This window comes from Protomyctophum parallelum (genome assembly GCF_964188405.1).
Source record: "Protomyctophum parallelum genome assembly, chromosome: 11".
Lineage (NCBI taxonomy): Eukaryota > Metazoa > Chordata > Actinopteri > Myctophiformes > Myctophidae > Protomyctophum > Protomyctophum parallelum.
The window spans coordinates 46,709,502-46,733,696 of record NC_139707.1 but is presented as its reverse complement, the minus strand read 5'-3'; the positions used below and the strand labels follow the sequence as shown (position 1 = coordinate 46,733,696).

At 43.9% G+C, this 24,195-nt stretch overlaps 1 protein-coding gene across 1 annotated transcript in view; it reads right to left on the bottom strand.

The window, feature by feature from the left end:
* cavin2a (caveolae associated protein 2a) overlaps positions 1-24,195 on the bottom strand; it is a 53,182-nt gene that overhangs the window by 27,980 nt on the left and 1,007 nt on the right. The window contains exon 2 of the mRNA XM_083777075.1: positions 23,039-23,365. Coding sequence (XP_083633201.1) covers positions 23,039-23,365 — 327 coding nt within the window. The remainder of the gene's footprint in view (positions 1-23,038; positions 23,366-24,195) is intronic.

Here is a 24,195-nt window from a genome sequence, read left to right as displayed (position 1 = left end):
TGACAGTTCCTGTTTGACGACAATGTGGTTCCAATAGTGTTAGGAACACTAAATGAGGACATGGACAGAAAACATGAGCATAGGATCAAAAAGAAATGTAGATACTAGAGATGGAGATTATTTGGCCGATAACTGATGAAACTGATGTCGATATTATGATCTCATTCTGTATTAGAAAATATATAATCATTTTGCCCATTCTGAAAAAAGGCTGAATTTGAAAAAAGCAATGCCTCTTTATTCCAAAACTAGGGTTGCACCGATATTGAAATGTTGGCTCATATCCACAACACAAACATTATATAATATGTATGTATATAATATATATAAATGTTGGCTCATATCCCAACATAAACAGCTTGAATGTAGTATTTATCTTTTTTTTTAATGTTTCAACTATTGACTCTTTCAAAAGCTTCCCCAGAAAAAAACTGATATAATTTGCAGCCTTCATCATCACAAAAGGCTTTTTCAGGCGTTTTTAAATGATTTTTTCAACATAATTATAATAACATTAAATATCTGCTAAATCCGATTATTCCATTATTTTACAGATACCGATTACAGATTAATTGGTTTAACCCATTTTGGGGCGGGAACCCCTTTTGGTGTTAGCATTATGTTATGCTTTAGCTATTGAAAAATAGCAGATCTACAAGCTCGTAGCAGGCACGCTACGAGCTTGTAGGTCTGCTATTTTTGAAAAATCGAAGAACGACTGACAGAAACATAGCTTTTTCAGAAAACTGTCAGGATGTAGAAGATATTTTTAGAATCTGATCTCAGGTCAGAATGGGTTTGGCCAATATCGGCTGATGTGCTGTTCGTACTTGTGTAAGATAGTCGACCTCCTTGATTATTCAGGATAAACACGACCTTTGACACACAATCCTGTTTCTGATTTGACACAAAAAAAGTGTCAAAATTAAATTTCTCCCCTGAGCAAGCGAGCATGCAGGCTCTATTAGCTGGAGACCCGGTTTCAGATCCAGGTTAAGAACAGGAAACGTACATAGTGCAGCTTTAGTGATTAGCCGTTTTAAAAGTTGGATCCTGACCTGGAAACGTTTTTCTTTTGCCAGGTGCTTTGAAAAGCACCTGGACTACATTTGCTACATCTCTTACTCGCGACCGTAATGACAACCTCAGTCGACACATTTTAATGATTGGCTGCCTCTAGGCTGCGTCTAAGCCAATGGGAGACCTAACCCATAAAACCCATATCTGAACGGCATAAAAGCCCATACTCTGAACGCCGCAACGTGAAGCTGTGAAAAAGCTGTAGAAAAAGAAAAATAAAATCACACCCTTGTGAACTGAGTGGTGCAACTCCCCTCTCTCCCCTCCTCTCCTCTCTCTCTCTCATTAGAGAGAGGCGGTGGCTCAGGGGTAGAGTGCCTGGATGGCAACCGTAAGGTTGCCAGTTCGAACCCGGGCTCCCCCAGAGTTACTGTCGAAGTGTCCTTGAGCAAGACACTGAACCCCTAATTGCTCCCGATGTGCTAGTTGTTGCCTTGCATGGTTTCCGCTGCCATCGGTGTATGAATGTGTGTGTGAATGGGTGAATGTAATGCACAATCTCTGTAAAGCGCCTTGGATAAAGGCGCTATATAAATGCACCATTTACCATTTACCATTTACCAGGCAACAGGCAGCACTAATACTATCTCTCTCTCTCTGTTTCTGGCACAACAGCGCCCCTACTGGTACTAATAGTCATATACTCGTGCTCATGGCCACATAGGTACGCACGGACATTGCTGGTTGTAGGAGTGGTTGCACCGCTCAAAAAAAAGGGGGGGCAGGCAGCAGGGTTACTGCACCTGGCCGTTATGACTGGAGTCATTCTTGTTTCTGTTCACTGAAGAGCTGGAGAGAAACCCAGCTGCTGAACACACACTATATAGCAGTGGTGGAAAGTAACTAAGTACTTTTACTTAACCCATTCTGACCCGAGATCAGATTCTAAAAATGTCTATTACATCCTGACAGTTTAATTATTAACCCATTCTGACCTGAGATCAGATTCTAAAAGTGTCTTCGATTTTTCAAAAATAGCAGACCTACAAGCTCGTACAAATTTTGAGGTATTTGCACTTTACTTCAGTATTTCCAACTTCCAGTACTTTTACTTCTACTCCACTACAGAATTTGTACTTGTACTTCAGTGCAATTATTTGAAAACTTTAGTTACTAGTTACTTTGGAGATTTAAATTTTGATTAGAAAACATACATTAACCACTTCAACCCTATACATTTCGGCCAATAGCAGATCTACAAGATCACAAAATGCGTCGCATTGTGAGCTTGTAGATCGGCTATTTTGAACTATTTTGAACTTGTGAAATGTGACATTCTGCAACATGAGTACTGATTACTTTTAGTACTTTTAGGCATTCAAAGTACATTTGAATGCCGATACTTTTGTACTTTTACTCAAGTACATTTTCAATTCCGTACTTTCACTTGTAACAAAGTATAGTTCTAAATTGCAGTATTGGGGTACTTTTACTTCCACCACTGCTATATAGCAATGATTATTGTTAAAACAATTAGCATAACTATATTCACACAGGTCGTCGTGTACTGTAGTGTACAGTAGGCTATATTCAGCACCATTGTTTCATCAACGCTACTTTCATGTCCTCATCTTGCCTCACTGTAAAGGTCACAGTACAGTACGGGTTCAGAACTGAGCAGCTTATCACATTAAATACAGGCCCAAAAAAAACCCTATTGTTTTCTCCTTTTCCCTTTTCCACAGACCTTTTAGGCCTTGGCAGAAAGAAGGGTTCAGGGGAACGGTCGGTGGGGTTTTTGGAGAGGTCAAGGTGGAACAAAGGAAGAGGGAGGAGGGAGGTGGACGGAGGCCATGAAAACAGGAGGGAGGACAGTTGTTTTCTTTTAGTTCCGTGGCGGTCAGTGTAACGGGACCTTGACTTTCTTTGGCAGGAGACTCTATAGCGAGTCTCTACTACACTGCCAATTAGATAGAGAGTTGTCCCAAGATAAGTAACCACCTGGCTGCGTCCGCACTGCGATACTGTGTGTGTGTGTGTGTGTGTGTGTGTGTGTGTGTGTGTGTGTGTGTGTGTGTGTGTGTGTGTGTGTGTGTGTGTGTGTGTGTGTGTGTGTGTGTGTGTGTGTGCGTGTGTGTGTGTGTGTGTGTGTGCGTGCGTGTGTGTGTGTGTGTGTGTGTGCGTGGCGTGGCGTGCGAAGATAAGAGTGACAGAAGACCCGATTAAAAACACAGTGAGTGTGACACATTGAGAGAGAGACAGGGAATAGTGAGAGAGAGAGATAGAGAGAGAGAGAGAGAGAGAGAGAGAGAGAGAGAGAGAGAGAGTGAGAGAGAGAGAGAGTAGGGTACAGAAAGGTCTCGAGTCTCGACAACATTGGGCCAAAAGGTCCTCTCAGTACAGTACAGGGTTGTGTGTAGCATGGAATGGCCTTCCTCTGCGTATAAGGGATTGCGCTACATTTCCATCTTTTTATTACAAATGTAGGTGTATTTCTTTTTTTATGCCGTGTTCCCTATGTGTAATGTTATGTAAATCTATTCCACTGTTGGTGAGGACTGCCGATGAAAATTAGCAACTGTGCTATATCCAGGGTGTAGTTACGTCCATGTGGCGTCCATTAATATGCTTTGTCCCGTCTAAATAAACAAATAAAGTAAAGTAGGTGATTTCACCCATTTCAGCAAAGGGTCTGATGGTGCAACAATTGTCCACATGTCAACATGCGCCGGCCCGTACTGTGTGTGTAGAGTCTGCAGACTCTCAGACAGCAGGGATTGTGGGATGGGGCTGGGAGGAGGACTGAATGACATTCATCTCGGAGGGCTGACAGCTTTATGCGTCTTGGCAGGGCAGGCATAGAACCGTGCCGATAGATAGATAGATAGATAGATAGATAGATAGATAGATACTGCTTCATTGAATAGTTGCAATTCCATTTCTAAAATACCAAACCAGGGTGTATTATTATACCGTTGCTCATTATGCACAGCATGCATATACACTGCTCTATACGACAGGAAATATAATATCATGGGATTGAAATTCCACTAATTGAAAAGAAAACTCTCTGTACTATTAACCCATTTAGGCCTACGATTAAAAAAACTAAATAGCAGACCTACAAGCGGCGCGCTACGAGCTTGTAGATCTGCTATTTTTTCAATAGCTAAAGTGTAACATAATACTAAGGGGTTCCCGCCCCAAAATGGGATAACAATATTTCAATGCCGTGTTCGTGTTGCATTCCCCTGTTTTGAGAAAAATAAAAGAGAATACAGTACATACTGTATAAACACAATGAGCTGGTTTGTTATACTCTCAAACAATAGGATAATTTACGTGCTTGCCTAAGCAGCTTTGAAAGGATTTGATCATAAAAACAAAAACACCACCTTGCAAACACAAAACACAATGCAACAGTAAAACCCCATAGCGTCAATTCAACTCCAGGGGGTGGGTCCCCGGGTAAGACAGAGACCAAATGGACCCTTACGAGGAGTCTGTAGCTCAGAGTGTACTCGTGGGGTACATTTGGTTCCACGCGTACACTCTCATGCCCCTTTTCCACCAGTTGGTTCCCAATGGGAACCGGTTCAGTTCTTTTTAGTTTTTAGTCCATGAGCCAGATCTCCAAAATTGAATCATTAATTATGAATTGAGTGGAGCAAAACCATGCCTATATTATATTGTTATCACCATGAAACTTCCCCAATTGAGAAGACAATGATTTATTGTATTACAAATTTAAATTTCTTTGTATATGCAAATGAGGCATTATGTAGGAAAATATGCAAAATAATCGAAAATATGAAAAAGCTACTACTGTGGAAGGGTTATCATGTATTAATTTACTTGTATTGATCCTATAAACAATTTAATATAGGGTATAGTTTGCCCACCAATTTTGGAGACTGAACCGGTTCCCATTGGGAACCAACCGGTGGAAAAGGGGTCTCAGAGTTCATTTAACACTGAATATTTGACAGTGCAACTTGATTTTCCATGGTTTGTCCGGGCCCAAAACGACTCTCTTAACAGCTCTGAGCTACTGTAGCATTGTGTCCCGGCATGGAAAAAAGGTTGGAACGGACCCGACAGAACCACAGAACTCCCATTAAAACCCATATCGTTCTCTGCAGCAGGAATCTGAGGAGGCCGCTCCGGAGCGGACTTGGCCTCAGACACGGTTCGACAGCCAAAGACAGACTTGTCAAACCTGAATGCGGTCGACAGGAAAAAAAAGAGAGCTGAGTGCTATAAAATGAAAACATACACACTAGTCACATAAATGTCTCTCAATCAACTCCGTCTCCTCATGTCTTTCTTGTGCATTTTAAATGGTATTCAATTTAAACCCAGCTTCTCTTTCTTTCATTCCTTCTCAATCATTTAATCTTTACTTAGGATAGCTCAACTGCCGCTCTTCCTGGGGTCTTCCTCCGGACACACCCACAACGAAAACATAACATAACATGCAAACAAATCTATATCACATTACACCAAATGTGTGTTCGCCTATTCAGATCTTATTTTGACCCTACAAAAAACGTTTGTTTTTGGGAGATAATCTGCATATAATCAGAGGCCTCCACAAGCTAAACTCCATAGGTCCTTAAAATTAATACACCTCTGTTTTCAAGCATTTCTACGAGGGATTATGTATCACTAGGAGAGCAGTGGTCAACACGTGGTGCAATGTCTGTCAACGCTCTCTCTGTATCACCAAGCAGGAAGTGCCAAAGCAACTAGACAACATTGTCCATGAGCTGACTGGACAGCCTTAAAAAAAAAACGACATCGAAATTCTGTGGTAAACCGTGGCTCATGTATGTAGGTGTCTTAACTGTTTTTTATTCCTTGTGTCCCTAAATGTCATCTCTTCATCCTATGTGTCCTTAATGTCATCTCTTCATCCTATGTGTCCCTAATGTCATCTCTTCATCCTATGTGTCCCTAATGTCATCTCTTCATCCTATGTGTCCCTAATGTCATCTCTTCATCCTATGTGTCCCTAATGTCATCTCTTCATCCTATGTGTCCCTAATGTCATCTCTTCATTCTATGTGTCCCTAATGTCATCTCTTCATCCTATGTGTCCCTAATGTCATCTCTTCATCCTATGTGTCCCTAATGTCATCTCTTCATTCTGTGTGTCCCTAATGTCATCTCTTCATCCTATGTGTCCCTAATGTCATCTCTTCATCCTATGTGTCCCTAATGTCATCTCTTCATCCTATGTGTCCCTAATGTCATCTCTTCATCCTATGTGTCCCTAATGTCATCTCTTCATCCTATGTGTCCCTAATGTCATCTCTTCATCCTATGTGTCCCTAATGTCATCTCTTCATCCTATGTGTCCCTAATGTCATCTCTTCATCCTATGTGTCCCTAATGTCATCTCTTCATCCTATGTGTCCCTAATGTCATCTCTTCATCCTATGTGTCCCTAATGTCATCTCTTCATCCTATGTGTCCCTAATGTCATCTCTTCATCCTATGTGTCCTAATGTCATCTCTTCATTCTATGTGTCCTAATGTCATCTCTTCATTCTATGTGTCATAATGTCATCTCTTCATCCTATGTGTCCCTAATGTCATCTCTTCATCCTATGTGTCCCTAATGTCATCTCTTCATCCTGTGTGTCCCTAATGTCATCTCTTCATCCTATGTGTCCCTAATGTCATCTCTTCATCCTATGTGTCCCTAATGTCATCTCTTCAGTCTATGTGTCCCTAATGTCATATCTTTATTCTATGTGTCCCTAATGTCATCTCTTCATCCTATGTGTCCTTAATGTCATCTCTTCATCCTATGTGTCCCTAATGTCATCTCTTCATTCTATGTGTCCCTAATGTCATCTCTTCATTCTATGTGTCCCTAATGTCATCTCTTCATTCTATGTGTCCCTAATGTCATCTCTTCATCCTATGTGTCCCTAATGTCATCTCTTCATCCTATGTGTCCTAATGTAATCTCTTCATCCTATGTGTCCTAATGTCATCTCTTCATCCTATGTGTCCTAATGTAATCTCTTCATCCTATGTGTCCCTAATGTCATCTCTTCATCCTATGTGTCCCTAATGTCATCTCTTCATCCTATGTGTCCCTAATGTCATCTCTTTATTCTATGTGTCCCTAATGTCATCTCTTCATTCTATGTGTCCCTAATGTCATCTCTTCATCCTATGTGTCCCTAATGTCATCTCTTCATTCTATGTGTCCCTAATGTCATCTCTTCATCCTATGTGTCCCTAATGTCATCTCTTCATCCTATGTGTCCCTAATGTCATCTCTTCATTCTATGTGTCCCTAATGTCATCTCTTCATCCTATGTGTCCCTAATGTCATCTCTTCATTCTATGTGTCCCTAATGTCATCTCTTCATCCTATGTGTCCCTAATGTCATCTCTTCATCCTATGTGTCCCTAATGTCATCTCTTCATTCTATGTGTCCCTAATGTCATCTCTTCATCCTATGTGTCCCTAATGTCATCTCTTCATCCTATGTGTCCCTAATGTCATCTCTTCATCCTATGTGTCCCTAATGTCATCTCTTCATCCTATGTGTCCCTAATGTCATCTCTTCATCCTATGTGTCCCTAATGTCATCTCTTCATCCTATGTGTCCCTAATGTCATCTCTTCATCCTATGTGTCCCTAATGTCATCTCTTCATCCTATGTGTCCCTAATGTCATCTCTTCATCCTATGTGTCCCTAATGTCATCTCTTCATTATGTGTGTCCCTAATGTCATCTCTTCATCCTATGTGTCCCTAATGTCATCTCTTCATTCTATGTGTCCTTAATGTCATCTCTTCATCCTATGTGTCCTTAATGTCATCTCTTCATCCTATGTGTCCTTAATGTCATCTCTTCATCCTATGTGTCCTTAATGTCATCTCTTCATTCTATGTGTCCCTAATGTCATCTCTTCATTCTATGTGTCCTTAATGTCATCTCTTCATCCTATGTGTCCCTAATGTCATCTCTTCATCCTATGTGTCCCTAATGTCATCTCTTCATTCTATGTGTCCCTAATGTCATCTCTTCATTCTATGTGTCCCTAATGTCATCTCTTCATTCTATGTGTCCCTAATGTCATCTCTTCATCCTATGTGTCCCTAATGTCATCTCTTCATCCTATGTGTCCCTAATGTCATCTCTTCATTCTATGTGTCCCTAATGTCATCTCTTCATTCTATGTGTCCCTAATGTCATCTCTTCATCCTATGTGTCCCTAATGTCATCTCTTCATCCTATGTGTCCTAATGTCATCTCTTCATTCTATGTGTCTCTAATGTCATCTCTTCATTCTATGTGTCCCTAATGTCATCTCTTCATCCTATGTGTCCCTAATGTCATCTCTTCATTCTATGTGTCTCTAATGTCATCTCTTCATCCTATGTGTCCCTAATGTCATCTCTTCATTCTATGTGTCTCTAATGTCATCTCTTCATCCTATGTGTCCCTAATGTCATCATTTCATTCTATGTGTCCCTAATGTCATCTCTTCATCCTATGTGTCCCTAATGTCATCATTTCATCCTATGTGTCCCTAATGTCATCTCTTCATCCTATGTGTCCATAATGTCATCTCTTCATCCTATGTGTCCTTAATGTCATCTCTTCATCCTATGTGTCCCTAATGTCATCTCTTCATTCTATGCAAACACTAATTTGAGGAAAGAAAAAAAAAGGATTCATATTGAGCCATGCCTCTCCCTCCCTCCCTCCCTCCTCCTCCCCCCCCCTCCCATTCATTCTCTCTGGCTTGAGAAAAAGGCTCATATAAGTACTGCAGGGACCCAAAGGCAAAACGACAATAACAAAGCAAGAAGCCATGTTGTAAACAAATCTGGTCGGGCTCCAACTGGCATGTCCCCTGGGGCGGTATAGTGCTATACTGCAGCCATTTTACCATGAGAAACCTCTTATACCTGCAACAACACCACCTTTCAGGGGGGGGGAGGGGGACTCTTTCAGGAGGGGTGGGGGGGGGACTCTTTCAGGAGGGGGGGGGGGGGCTCTTTCAGGAGGTGGTGGTGGGGGGGGGGGGGGTACAACGACGACTCTTTCAGTGTATACATGTATGTAATCCAAAATGAATGGATGTCATTATATTGTGAAAGATGAAACTCATGTGATGTGGCCTGGGCCGTGGCTCAGCGGTCCAGGCACCTTGGCTGGCTGCAGGGAATCCAACCTGGGCAGTGTTGCCGCGGGTTCGACTCCCGATCCCGACGGCCTATATACTGTCTCTCCCCAATTCCTGTCAGCCTACTGTCTGTCCCTCTGTAAAAAGAAACATTAAAAAGAAATAAAACCCTCATGTGATAATTGTGTTTTCAGAGTCAGTGCGGGTAGCCTCGGCGGGAAACAATGATAATCAGCAATTAGATCGCCAGCTTCAGGCTAATAAAAGGTAAAATCGTCAGTTCTAACCCTGAGAGTACAAATAGCACAAACTGTATCTGTTGTATCAAAGCACAGTTTGCAAGGAAGCCTGCAGTAGCTACAGGTGTGTGTGTGTGTGTGTGTGTGTGTGTGTGTGTGTGTGTGTGTGTGTGCCCTGGCATAAAAGCGATATCACCGCGCCTTGAGCTAAGTCAGTGAGCCCAGCCCCACAACACCTGCTGGAGTGTGCGCACACACACACACACGCACACACACACACACACACACTCTCTCTCTCTCTCTCCTGGCTGTAGCCTACAGCCACAGCGGCCTGCTCCAACCTGTGTGTGAGCGGAATAGATATGATAGATATATAGATATATAGTGGATGAGTCTATTCTATATGGTCCAGTCACGCCATGTATAAACTGACAAGGATTTGTTACAACCTCCCGACGCCTGAACTCTGCCAAAAGCAACCCTGCGTCGTGACTCCATCTGTGGAGAGCAAGAATGTAGTGTCTGACTGATACACAAAGGAATGCTCTGACTGCTGAATTAACTTGGATTTATTTGGTTGCGTTTTGTTTATTTTGGTCATGCTTTGATGTCTAACCCATTTTGACCTAAGAATCAGATTCAAAAAAGTTTTCTGAAATAGCTATGTTTCTATGTCAGTCAGTCGTTCTTCGATTAAAAAAAAATAGCAGACCTACAAGCTCGTGGCGCGCCACTCGGTGGCGCGCTACGAGCTTGTAGGTCTGCTATTTTTCAATAGCTAAAGCGTAACATAATGCTAACACCAAAAGGGGTTCCCGCCCAGAATGGGAAGTTGGATTTTTTGGTTGTATTTTGTTTATTTTGGTTATGCTTTGATGTCTAAGTTTGAAGGAAGCAATATGTCTAGTTAATTTGGCAAGGCTCTCTTGCAAGGCAAGTTTATTTGTATAACACATTTCCACAACAACGACATCAAACATTAATCATTGAGACATCAGAACACAGAGTTAAATAAATGCATTATAAAAGGGACATTTTGATAAAAATAAAAATAAATCTAAATGAAAAGTAAAAATAAACAGAAAAATAAGATGCTTAAATGCTTTAACGGCCAAGCTACAAAAACTAGAGTCCTCAACAGGCCCGAAAATGAAGGCCCGGCCCTACCTGGGCCCTCATCAAACCCTGTACACTCCAGAGAATGTCCCCGTTACCACCCTTAGATCTCCATATATGGAGCTGACCTGTTCTGACAATTCCATATGTTGATCTGACCTCATCAAACCCTGCACACTCAAGAGAATGAGGTAGGAAGTACATTTTCAGATATCAGCCGAGACCCATTTTGGGGCGGGAACCCCTTTTGGTGTTAGCATCATGTTATGCTTTAGCTATTGAAAAATAGCAGATCTACAAGCTCATAGCGCTACGAGCTTGTAGGTCTGCTATTTTTGAAAAGTCGAAGAACGACTGACATAAAAAACATGGCTTTTTCAGAAAAACTGCCAGGATGTAGAAGACATTTATTGGAATCTGATCTCAGGTCAGAATGGGTTTAAATACCGCCGAGGCCGGCTTTCTGGAGGAGCGAGATGGGTTATCCAGCCATCGGTGCAGCTCCTCATCTGGCAGTAATGGTTCAGATAAACACACGTCAGTCCCAGCTGCCGACAGCTGATAGTGTGACTATATACACTATCACAACCTTTGGTTAAAAGCTGAGATACTGTACAAAAGGTGTGAGAACTAGAGGTAAAGCAAACAAGAGAGACAGTCACTCACATGTTCTGTAAACATGCGCTGAACCGAGGCGGGCCTCCTCAATGCTAAATGCATACATGTAGAAGGAGAATAAAATCCGCACTCTCAGTAAAGCAGCAGTGAAACCAAACGGACGCGTTTCGCCAATGACATCATGTCATCGTAATAAAAAGCATACGCAATATATCATGCAAGGTGGCATCAGTCTCTCATGATAATAAACACGCAATTACCCAATTTAACACCAGTTCTTCATTTAGACCTTTAGGAAATTCAGTATTTAAGAAATGGATCCAAAATGCTAACTAAATAAATGATAAATGATAACTGGTCTCTATCCCCACCTCTCTTTTTTCTTTCTTTTTATATATAATTTTTATCCCACGATTTTGTAACCCATTTTTCACCCCTGTGTCAATCATCTAATGTGATCCTGGGCTCTACACACCCTCCGCCAACCTAGTCCCCATATATGGGGGACAAGGGGAGAGCAACGGACTTGAACTCATGCTTCCTTCATGCCTGAGTGTCCAAGTTGCTCCTTTACACCTGACAGGGGGGAGTTTCCCTGGTTGGACGTAGCGCGTGGAAGGAACACGTTATTCCAACCAGTTCCTTTCCCCTCCATCAGGCGCCCCGGCTGGCCAGGGGGAGGCAGTTTAGAGACCAGGATTACTGCATGTTTTTTGTGAGGGTACCTACCCTAGGGGACACAGGGAGAACATGTGAGGGTACCTACCCTAGGGGACACGGGGAGAACATGTGAGGGTACCTACCCTAGGGGACACGGGGAGAACATGTGAGGGTACCTACCCTAGGGGACACGGGGAGAACATGTGAGGGTACCTACCCTATAGGGGACACGGGGAAAACATGCAAACTCCACACAGAAAGGCCCTTTCGCCAACCCCGCCTTCGGGTATGGGCACTGATGACGCGGAGGAGGAAACACGCCGCCCGCACCCACAGCGTCCCGAGCGGGAATCGAACCCAGGACCTTCTAGCTGTGAGGCGACAGCACTACCAACAGTGCCACCGTGCCCCTCCCCACCTCTCTTTAAAGGATTTACATATTCTATGCCTTGAAACCTCAGGGTATGTCGTGTTCAGTACTGTTGAAGTGTCTGTGGCTATATTAAGGGGATTTTTCATCTGTTGTACTGATATTGTTTTATGTTCTGTGATTCTGGTTCTCGTCTCCCTTTAAGTTTTTCCTACGTAGCAAAAGCCACAAGGACATTTAACACATTTTGGACTGAAAAAGGCTTCTAAATCGTTAGTTCGAATCGAATAGTATTCTGAAAAACCCATGTTTCTATGTCAGTGGTGCTCAACCTTTTTCATGTCAAGGACCCCCAGAATTATCTGTGTTGGGCCACGGACCCCCATCTCAAAATATGTAGTTCCAGGGACCCCCCCCCCCCCCCCCCCAGAAGCAAAGATTTTAGTTAAAAATGTTCGCTCTGAAATATATATTCAAACATTTGCACAACTTTTCAAAAATAGCCGACCTACAAGCTCGTAGCGCGCCACCGAGTGGCGCGCTATGAGCTTGTAGGTCTGCTATTTTTCAACAGCTAAAGCATAACATGAATGCCAACACCAAAAGGGTTTCCCGGCCCAGAATGGGTTTTTAAGGAGATAGACAACATGTTTTGTTCTACAACAAGTAATCCCCCCCTTTGCCCCCTAAATGCATACCATACCGTACCATGATGTAATGTACCAATAAAGCATGGAAAGCTGTGTGACCTCCTCTAACACGGTGCAATAACAACCCAAAAGCCTCATTGTTTTAAGCTGCGGTGCCTGTTGTTTGGTTTAATGTTAGCATGGCAGCATGTTTCTCTTCCCCTGCGATGCGATACGAACGCACTTCGGATCTGTGAGACACTGGGGGGGGGGGGGGGGGGGGGGTGACTCCCCCCGGACTCCACCACGAAAACAACTGCTATCGCACAACATCCCCCTTTTTCCATCCCTGCTATAGTCCTACGACTGATTTCCACGTTTATTTGGTGCAAGCTAAAGCTGCACTTCTTTTTTTTTTATATTTTCTTTTTATCCCACGATTTTGTAACCCATTTTTCACCCCTGTGTCAATCATCTAATGTGATCCTGGGCTCTACACACCCTCCACCAACCTAGTCCCCATATATGGGGGACAAGGGGAGAGCAACGGACTTGACCTCATGCTTCCTTCATGCCTGAGTGTCCAAGTTGCTCCTTTTACACCTGACAGGGGGGAGTTTCCCTGGTTGGACGTAGCGCGTGGAAGGAACACGTTATTCCAACCAGTTCCTTTCCCCTCCATCTGGCGCCCCGGCTGGCCAGGGGGAGGCAGTTTAAAGCTGCACTTCTATGCAAGATTTTCTTTTACTATAGGCAACGAATATTATTGTATCAATATAAATTACATAAGGCATTGAAAACTCATGAGCGGTTGCAACTAAAGTCCACCCTCTCACGGTCACTTTCAGGGGCACCGATATGCACAAAGTGTGAACACTCTTTCATTGTAAAACGTCCATATAGTTAAGGTGCACCAGATGCCAACCTGAAATTTATCAGACGATGTGGGTTCAATAACGCCAGATGGAATTAACCCACCCCTTTCATTATGTTATACTTTAGCTATTGAAAAATAGCAGACCTACAAGCTCATAGCGTGGCACCGAGTGCCGCGCTATGAGCTTGTAGAAAATGTGGCGCAAATCTTTGAATATATATTCTTTCAGAGCCACATTTTTTACTCAAATCTTTGCTTCCCCTTTGCTTCCCCTTGGCATGAAAATGTTTGAGAACCACTGACTAGGGTTTTTCAGAAAACTGTCAGGATTTAGAAGGCATTTGTAGAATCGTTCCCAGGTCTAAATGGGTTAATCTGGGATGTGAGATCAGCGTTTCTCTTTTCTAACTGTGCTTTCTAACCCGTCTCAATCCTCTACCACGGCCCCACGTCCACCTCCTGTCGTCAGAACAACGACGACACACTGGGAGAGTGAGAAAAGGAACTGCATTCTCACAGGGTGACAAGACGGAGTTAGTTTTTTGTCAGCCTTGGGTTTCGGGAGCGACGGAATGCCATTGTGGAAACGAGGCGAGCGAAAGAGGAGGAACAGATACGGATCTCCTGCGAAAGAAATTACATCCGACTAACGGCAGGAAATTAAATTCCAAAACTCGTACTCGTGGAAAATGTCTCGAGTTACATGCCATAGTGACATTGCTAAATGACGCAGAGAGATGCATGGAAACGATACATTATAATCAGATTGTGGCCTTATTTTAAATTAACCCATTTTGGGCCGGGAACCCCTTTTGGTGTTTCAAGCATTATGTCATGCTTTAGCTATTGAAAAATAGCAGATCTACAAGCTCATAGCGCGCCACCGAGTGGCACGCTACGATCTTGTAGGTCTGCTATTTTTTTAAAGTCGTGAAAGTGTGGTGCAAATCTTTGAAAATATATTTCAGAGCGAACATTTTAAACAAATAAATTGACATGAAAAAGGTTGAGCACCACTGACATAGAAACATGGAGATTTCTTAGAAGACTTATTTTTTTAATCGACCTCAGTCCAAAATGGGTTAAAGAGCGCTATTAAAATCGGTCTGCTGACAATAATAGCAGATGAAACTATTTAAATTTTAAAATATTAGCATTCTTTCTCTCCGATATACCAGAGATTATATTAACTGCTTTTTTTCCTCCAATGCATCACCTTGATGCCAAACGCCGACCTCATGACTCAGACACAATGTTTCCATCCAGCACATACTGCTGGAATCCCAAATGGCTGGTAATTCTGTATGTGGTTTGTACGCATGAATGCGTTCGCGTGCGTGTGTGTGTGTGTGTGTGTGTGTGTGTGTGTGTGCACGCGCGCGCTATAGAAAAGAGGCTAGAAAGTGGGGGGTTTCTCTAGAGGCAGGAAAAGCACTGGTGCACAACAAACACAAACACAAACACAAACAAACAGGCTCTGCAAAAAAACTGGCTGCAATTAAGGGCTGTGCACGTATCTCGTCGCTCGTTAGTGCTCGTTAGAACTCGTTAAGGAGCGGCGCAGTGGAGCGGCATGGGTCCCTGTCATTTCTGACAGAGCGGAGGTGGCAGTGCCCTCCCTGCCAGGGCCAAGCGTTGAGACGCACGCTGCCATTTTTAACACCCCCAATCGACCCAGGACGAAGTTTTATCAAAAGGTTTATTGATATGAAAACCGATGGCATCGCGCCAGAGCCTAGGACACAAGTCTGTTGCGCAACAGTGGGACGTCAGCGAAAATGTCCCCCCCCCCCCCCCCCCCCCGCCCCTGTTTAGCCGACGACAACGAAAATCTTAAAACGTCATCGGTGTTAGACGCTGTCCAGTCGCGTTAGATTTAATCATGCCTCCCGTTGTTGTCGATCGCCGTTAAGAGTGTTTTGGCTACATCTAGCTGCTCCAGCCACATCCTGGTATAACTTCCGGTCCGTCGGTAAAAGTGCTCCGTTATGCTATAAATCGATTGGGCGCTCTGATTTAATGGATTAAATAGGGAGGTTTAGGGTTTCCAGTTAGTTAAAAGACCAAAAGAAATGGACGGGCATGTTTAGGCCACTGACTACAACTATACTTCACACTGAGTGCCAAACAGTTTCCAAGGAAAGGAAAACGTAGTTTGTTTGGATTTCAAAGGAAGCTACTGGATTCGATTTATTTCAGTACACAGTGAGTAAATCAAGTAGCGCCTGTAGGCTACTTGACCTACTGTAGGTCGTTTTGTTTACCCAGTTTGACTCGATTATCCCACTGAGGTTTGTGACACTTTACTGGAGAACGTAAACAGATGGTAAATCTTAAAGCGCGTCCATTACATTTAAAACCCATTCTGACCTGAGATCATATTCTAAAAATGTTCTTCTACATCCTGACAGTTTTCTGAAAAAGCTATGTTTCTATGTCAAGCTCGTAGCGCGCAACTCGGTGGCGCGCTTCTAGATCTGCTATTTTTCAATAGCTACACCCAGGTTCCCGCCCCAAAATGGGTTAACGGAGAAGTGGTCTAGTATGTGTATCGATGAAAAAACCCCACAGAAAACAACCAGAGAACTCCCCAAAAACACAGAAAACAACCAGAGAACTCCCCAAAAACACAGAAAACAACCAGAGAACTCCCTAAAAACACAGAAAACAACCAGAGAACTCCCTAGAAAAGCCAACCGAAGGCTAAATGAAGAAAACGCACAGTATTCAATCGTTTCATTTAAAAAAAACAATGGAAAGTAAAAACAAGTAAAATGGAAAAAGACGACATGGCATAAGAGGAAAGAGAGGAGGTGGGGGTCGGAGGGAGGGGTGGGGGGTTGATAGTGAAGTCACAGAGAAAGAGTTGGCGGGAGCGACAAGGACAGGGGTGGGGGGGGGGGGGGGGGGGGGGCAGGAGGAAACAGAGCCTGAACTTAGTTCCTTTATGTTCCTCGCTCCCCTCGGGGCGTGCCAAGTGTCATTTACTGACTCTGTGTAACCCCATACACCTGACCCAACTCATCAGCATAACCACCAAAACCTAACCTACACACACACACACACACACACACACACACACACACACACACACACAGGGAGAAAACACTGCTGAAGTCACCGGTTTGTTTGTACAGCCCTTGTTTGTGACATATATCTACATTACAAAAGGCTTCTCTCAAACTACGGCACAGAGATTTGAGAAAAGCAAACACGTTGTCGACGTCGTCCCACTCCAATTATCACTATAAATATCAACTGAAACCCCACATACTGTACGTAAACACTGTTACAGCACTGTCGACGCTTTGCTTTCTACACATTTACAACCCAGCGAGCGGCAATGGAAACTTCCAAGTCAAGAAATACTAACCTTTTGAAATTATTATTTACATACAATAAAACCGTCCCCCCCCCCCGTCCCCCCCCCCCCCCCAAGACATTTGATGTTAACCCATTTTGACCTGAGGACGATTCTACAAATGCCTTCTGATTCCTGACAGTTTTCTGGAAAAAAAAAACCATGTTTCTGTATCAGTCGTTTTCAAAACATTTTCATGCCAAAGATCCCCAAAAACTAGATGTATTTGGCCGTCGACCGACCCCCCATCTGAAAACATGTTGTTCCAGGGACCCGGCCCTCAGAAGCAAAGATTTGAGTTAAAAACTCGCTCTGAAAGAATATATATATATATATTCAAAGATTTCAGGCACATTTTCACGATTTAAAAAAAAATAGCAGACCTATACAAGCTCATAGCGCGCCACTCGGTGGCGCGCTATGAGCTTGTATAGGTCTGCTATTTTTCAATAGCTAAAGTATAACATAATGCTAACACCAAAAGGGGTTCCCACCCCAGAATGAGTTATAAGAATGTCTCACATGTGTACAGTTTAGGGCTGACCTCGATTAGTCGAATAGTCGACTAATCGATCGGAACGGGTCTCAGTCGACTGACCACCTCTTAGTCTATGTTCATAAAAAAAAAAAAATGCCCCAAAATATTGTATATAAAAATACAATATTTACAAAAATATACAAAAATATTGTATTATTCCACTAGGTCTGTGGGGGACATAAACACATTTGAACATTCTGACTGTTCAAATCTCCAATGTGCATGTGGAGTGTGTCTGCCTGTGTGGCAATGTGCCACTGCCTGTGACTTGAATCGCACAGTGCGCTGGCCTGATAGACTCCAGAATCTCAATCTCACCTGCTGTGCTCAATCTGGCTAATGACAAGATGTTCACAGTCGATGTTCACAGGGGGTGCTCAGTCGACTATTAGTCGACTAACAGCAAATCTATTCATCTATCAGTCGACTATACAAATCCTTAGTCGGGGACAGCCCTAGTACAGTTACAGTATATGTTCCACAGGTTGGGTCTCTCCTGCACCACTCGGGCGTAGCACCGCCACCGTCACGCAATCAAAAAGGTTCAACGTTTCGTCAACGGCGGTTTTTTGCCACATGGATGGATTAGTCAAACAAAGACTAGAAAAGACAGCTGGCATCTTGATAACGCCGTGAAACCAGCCCCACACTTAATGGATGCACACCGGCAGGCATCGTCGGCATTAACCCATTCTGGGCGGGAACCCCACATGTTGGTGTCTTATAAGCAATCGTTGTGTTATACTTTAGCTATTGAAAAATAGCAGATCTACAAGCTCATAGCGCGGCACCGAGTGCCGCGCTATGAGCTTGTAGGTCTGCTATTTTTTGAAAGATTGTGAAAATGTGGCACAAATTTGGAATATATTCTTTCAGAGCGAAATGTTTTAGTAACTTAAAATGTTGCTTCTGGGGAGGGGGGGGGGGTCCCTGGAACTACATATTTTGAGATGGGGGTTGGCGGCCAAATACATCTGGGGGTCCTTGAAATAATAAATATTGAGCACCACTGACATGGAAACATAATATAGTATTTCAGAAAACTGTCAGGTCTAGATGTTTTAATCAAATGTTCAATGATCACATCAATGCAATGCAGCCGCGCGCGCCTCGTGTGTTTGAGACCGGGGCCGTGTTGTGTACAGTAGTGTTGTGTACAGAAGTGTTGTGTACAGTAGCAGAGTGTTGGCCCCGGTTGCCATTGGACAACGTACACACAGTAAAACTCACCGGTGTTCTTTTAACCCATTCTGACCTGAGATCAGATTCTAAAAAATGTCTTCTACATCCTGACAGTTTTCTGAAAAAGCTATGTTTCTGTGTCAGTCGTTCTTAGATTTTTCAAAAATAGCAGACCTACAAGCTCGTAGGTTGTAGATCTGCTATTTTTCAACAGCTAAAGCATGACATAATGCTATAACACCAAAAGGGGTTCCCGCACAAAATGGGTTAAATCGGAGCGGGTACGAAATGGAACCAAGTGGACCCCAAATGGTCCCATTCTTTACCCGCTACCGAGTTAAAATGAACACTGAGCATTTTTTACAGTGTGGCATCTACAGTAGCTGGGAAACACACACACACACACACACACACACACACACACACACACACACACACACACACACACACACACACACACACACACACACACACACACACACACACAGAGAGTAGCTGGGAAACCAGATAAGAGACCTTAATGGTCGTAGCTGTGTCAACACTGACCAGCTTTTCACTGCCCCAAGGACACACACACACACACACACACACACATACAAATACTGCCGCACGCGCACACAAATCCTGTGTCTCACTCACACACACACACACACACACACACACACACACAAATACTGTGTCACACACACACACACATACAAATACTGTGTCACACACACACACATACAAATGCTGTCGCACGCGCACACGCGCACACAAATCCTGTGTCTCACACACACACACACACACACACACACAGTGTTCATTTAACTCTTCTTGGACCCAAACGGACCCTTCCTTGTGTGACAGAGAGTTAAACTACCGCTGAGGACTTTCCTGTGAGTGAAGAACGATATGCACCCCCCCCCCCCCCAAGACCGATAGTGATAAGGAATGAAAAGTGTAATATTTGAGGAGCCTGAGCGTGAACTCCCCGAGTTCAGAAAGTGTGTTTGAGTGCCATGTGAAGTACAATGACCGCGCCAGCTGCACTGCAGTCAAATCAGCTCCGGGGACTCGGACAAACATAACCAAATGGGACCATTTGGTTACGTTATAGTACAAAGGAAAAGGAAAGGTACTATGTTTACCCAGGGAAAGAAAAGGAAAGGTACAATGTTTACCCAGGGAAAGAAAAGGAAAGGTACTATGTTTACCCAGGGAAAGAAAAGGAAAGGTACTATGTTTACCCAGGGAAAGGAAAGGAAAGGTACTATGTTTACCCAGGGAAAGAAAAGGAAAGGTACTATGTTTACTCAGGGAAAGAAAAGGAAAGGTACAATGTTTACCCAGGGAAAGAAAAGGAAAGGTACTATGTTTACCCAGGGAAAGGAAAGGAAAGGTACTATGTTTACCCAGGGAAAGGAAAGGAAAGGTACTATGTTTACCCAGGGAAAGAAAAGGAAAGGTACTATGTTTACCCAGGGAAAGGAAAGGAAAGGTACTATGTTTACCCAGAGAAAGAAAAGGAAAGGTACTATGTTTACCCTGCAGGGTAACTGGACTAAGCTCAAGAACTTGTTTACAGCCAGGCCCTGCTCATAGAACATTTCATGGTAGGGGTTCAATGCCTTGCTCAAAGGGCACTTCAGCGGTGGTAATTTTAACGTGCCGGTCCGGGGATACGAACTAGCGACCTTCCGATATCAAGACCGCTCCGCAAACCGCTCGGCCAACCGCTGCCCTTTTGTACTGCACACAGAAACCCAGACCAGGAGCTAAAAGGTTTAACACATTTTGGGGCGGGAACCCCTTTTAGTGTTTTTTAAGCATTATGTTATAATTTTAGCTATTGAAAAATAGCAGACCTACAAGCTCATAGCGCGGCACCGAGTGCCGCGCTACGAACTTGTAGGTCTGCTATTTTTTGAAAAATCGTGAAAATGTGCCTGAAATTCACAGAGTGAATATTTTAACAGAAATCTTTGCTTCTGGGGGGGGGGGTACATGAAAAAGTTTGAGCACCACTGATATAGAAACAGAGGTTTTTTTGTAGACATTTTTTTGTAGAATCGACCTCAGGTCTAAAAGCGTTAACACAGCAGACCATAGTAAATGCATTGCACGAAAAAGGACGTCACTTGATTTTATGAATTGAACTGAAACACATCGAGTCAACAGACAGTCTGAGCCCTCTTTGATTGTCCCTCAGCTGCTTTCCCAGACACACCCTTTACACACGAGCACACACACACACACACACACACACACACACACACACACACGCACACACGAGCACACGAGCACACGAGCACACACACACACACACACACACCCTTTACACACGAGCACACACGCATGCACACACACACACACACACACACCCTTTACACACGAGCACACCCACACACAATTGAGCAGGGACCTGTCTGTTGAGTGAGGCGCTCACACACACTGAATCTTCCCCCCCCCCCCCCCCCCCCAACAATCGTACACACACGCACGCATGCCACGCACGCACGCACGCACGCACGCACGCCACGCACACAGATATCTCATTCTTCCCGTCTTAAGGGTTAATTATACTCGCGCCTGTAGCACAAAGCTGACCTGCTGAACCCAAATCTATACCGTCTATCATGATGGTGTGAGAATCTGTTATTTTTTTTTTGTAAGTTTTACTAAAAGTGTCAAACTGTTTCAGTACTATAAATGTCAGTCTGGCCTCAAACCATCCATCCACCTAAATAAATCTCTGCTAAAGCACTTGAGGTTGCCTTCAAGTTAGTGCACGTTCCGCTGCCCTGCCGTGTGGCACTGGCAGCACATGGATGGTTAATCCATTCTGGACAAGAAGGGAACCCCATTTGGCGTTGTAAACATTATGTTATAATTTAGCTATTGAAAAGTAGCAGATCTACAAGCTCATAGCGCGCCACCGAGTGGCGCGCTATGAGCTTGTAGATCTGCTAGATCTAGATCTGCTTTATAGGTCTGCTATTTTTGAAAAGTCGTGAAAATGTGGCACAAATCTTTGAATATATATATTATTTCAGAGTGAACAATTTTAACTCAAATCTTTGCTTCTGGGAGGGGGGGGGGGGTTCCTGGAACAACATATTTTCAGATGGGGCTCGGCGGCATATTACATATAATTTTTGGGGTCCTTGACATGAAATATTGAGCACCACTCATATAGAAACATATTTCAGAAAACTGTTAAAATGATTTAGAAGACATTTATTAAAATTTCGACGTCAGGTCTAAATGGCTTAACCAACACACGTGCAAGTGCAATATCTGGACACACTAATACGTTTATAGACCACTATTGATACCAATTAATGCAACTTATTGACGCATCCTTCCATCGCACTGTGTGTGTCTGACTGGGTCTGCAATGCATTCACTTGAGAGAATGCACAGCAAGAAATGTGTGAAAATTAGTGTTCATTTACATCTGAGGGTGTGTAGCCTAGGACAAATGGAACCAAATGGACCCTCCATGCGGCCAGGTCTATCTGGTTGAGCCCTCAGTTAAAGCTACAAGCCATGCAAGGTACCAACCAGCACATCGGGAGCAATTTGGGGTTCAGTGTCTTGCCCAAGGACACTTCGACATGTAGACAGGAGGAGGAGCCGGGATTCGAACCGCCGACCCATGGATCATTGGACGACCTGCTCTACCTCTTGAGACACAGTCGCCCCCCCAAGGACCACTGGTGGAGAACCACTGAAGTAGGGATTCCCTCTGTAGAGAAATGTGGTCTCCATCACAGGGGCCTCGGGACTCAGGGACAGCCCCTAAGCCTAAACCCTCCTGCCCACAAACCCAATAGGGCATGCAAACCTTGCAACTTTGGTATGCAAATTCGGGGGGGGGTTGGGGGGGGGTGCGCCATTTTGACTTTTATGTAAATCTAAATCAATTAGCCCCCCCCCCCCGCTCTAAATAGCACCCCCGGTCACATTAATGTCTGGAGCCGAGCCGCTGCCTCGGGTTCAAATCCAAGGCAAGACATGAAAACGTTATGCCTTATTGAACACTCAGGTCTCAGGATATTCACGGTGTTATCTATCTATTTACCCGTCCCATCCCATCCCATCCCATCCCCCCAGAGGAAGGACACCGGGGGGCTTGACTTTACCCGTCCCATCCCATCCCATCCCCCCAGAGGAAGGACACCGGGGGCTTGACTTTACCCGTCCCATCCCATCCCATCCCCCCAGAGGAAGGACACCGGGGGCTTGACTTTACCCGTCCCATCCCATCCCTTGGAAGAACGTTACCTGGAAGATGAGCACCTTGAAGTGGTTCCTCTTCAGCAGGTGGGTGTGGTTGGCCTCCAGCCTCTTCACCTGCACCGCCTGCCGGTCCATGCGCTCCTTCACCTCCTTCATGTGCCCGCTGACCTTGCGCGAGCGCTCCAGCAGCTTGCCCACGCTGTTGGACGTGCCCGTGTGGCTCTTGGCGAGGCGGGTGACGTCGCCCTGGACGCCGCGCACGGCGCCCTCCAGCTCCGCCTGCCGCTGCTCCATGCGGCGCTGGTTGTCCTGCACCGCCTCCAGCATGCTGACCAGCTTGTCCAGCAGGGCCACCACCGTGATGGCGCTCACCTGCAGGGGCAAAGGGACCGTTTATTAACGTTTTCAAATATAGACATTGTGACTAAATTTGATTGAGGGACTGCCATTGGATTCTTTTTTTAATTTTCATCATATGAAAGCATGGAATCATAGCTTCAAATTGACATATTGGTTGTTCAGTTTGACCCACCAGTTTTGGAGATATGGCTTATAGAGTAATGTCTTGCAGAGAAACAGAGACAGGCCTGAAAGGTTCACTTCTGTGGACTCTAACATTAAACCTAGCTACATGTTTAAGCATTTATTTCATATTTACATGTCTTCTGTGGTCTCTAACATTACACCTATAGCTACATGTTTAAGCATTTATTTCATATTTACATGTCTTCTGTGGTCTCTAACATTACACCTAGCTACATATGTTTCATATTTACATGTCGATTTCAGCTCTGACACTTATTTCAGACATGCTCTAGTATGTGAAGAGTCTGCCTGTGCTATTAAACTCATTTTGGAAAATGAAAATTCTGGTGAAAAGCTGGAATTTGCGCGATGGCAGTCTCTCAGTCAAATCTGGTCACAATTAAAACGCTCCTATAGTTCATTCTCAATGAAATCTCATGCGTTTTTGCTCAGAGAAGTTTCAGAAATGGCTGAAATTAAATGTAGGATAAATAGGGCTGGAGTAACTAGTATTAAAGGACCACTTCACCACTTTTCAACCTATCTTCATATAATAGGTCCTCAATAAAAATCATGAAAGAAATGGAGCAATTTATTTTCTACTCAGTCTGTGTCTCATTATAAAACGTCTGGGTTTCCGAGGCTGGTGTCTCATAGGAGGGCTGTGGGCAGTTCAG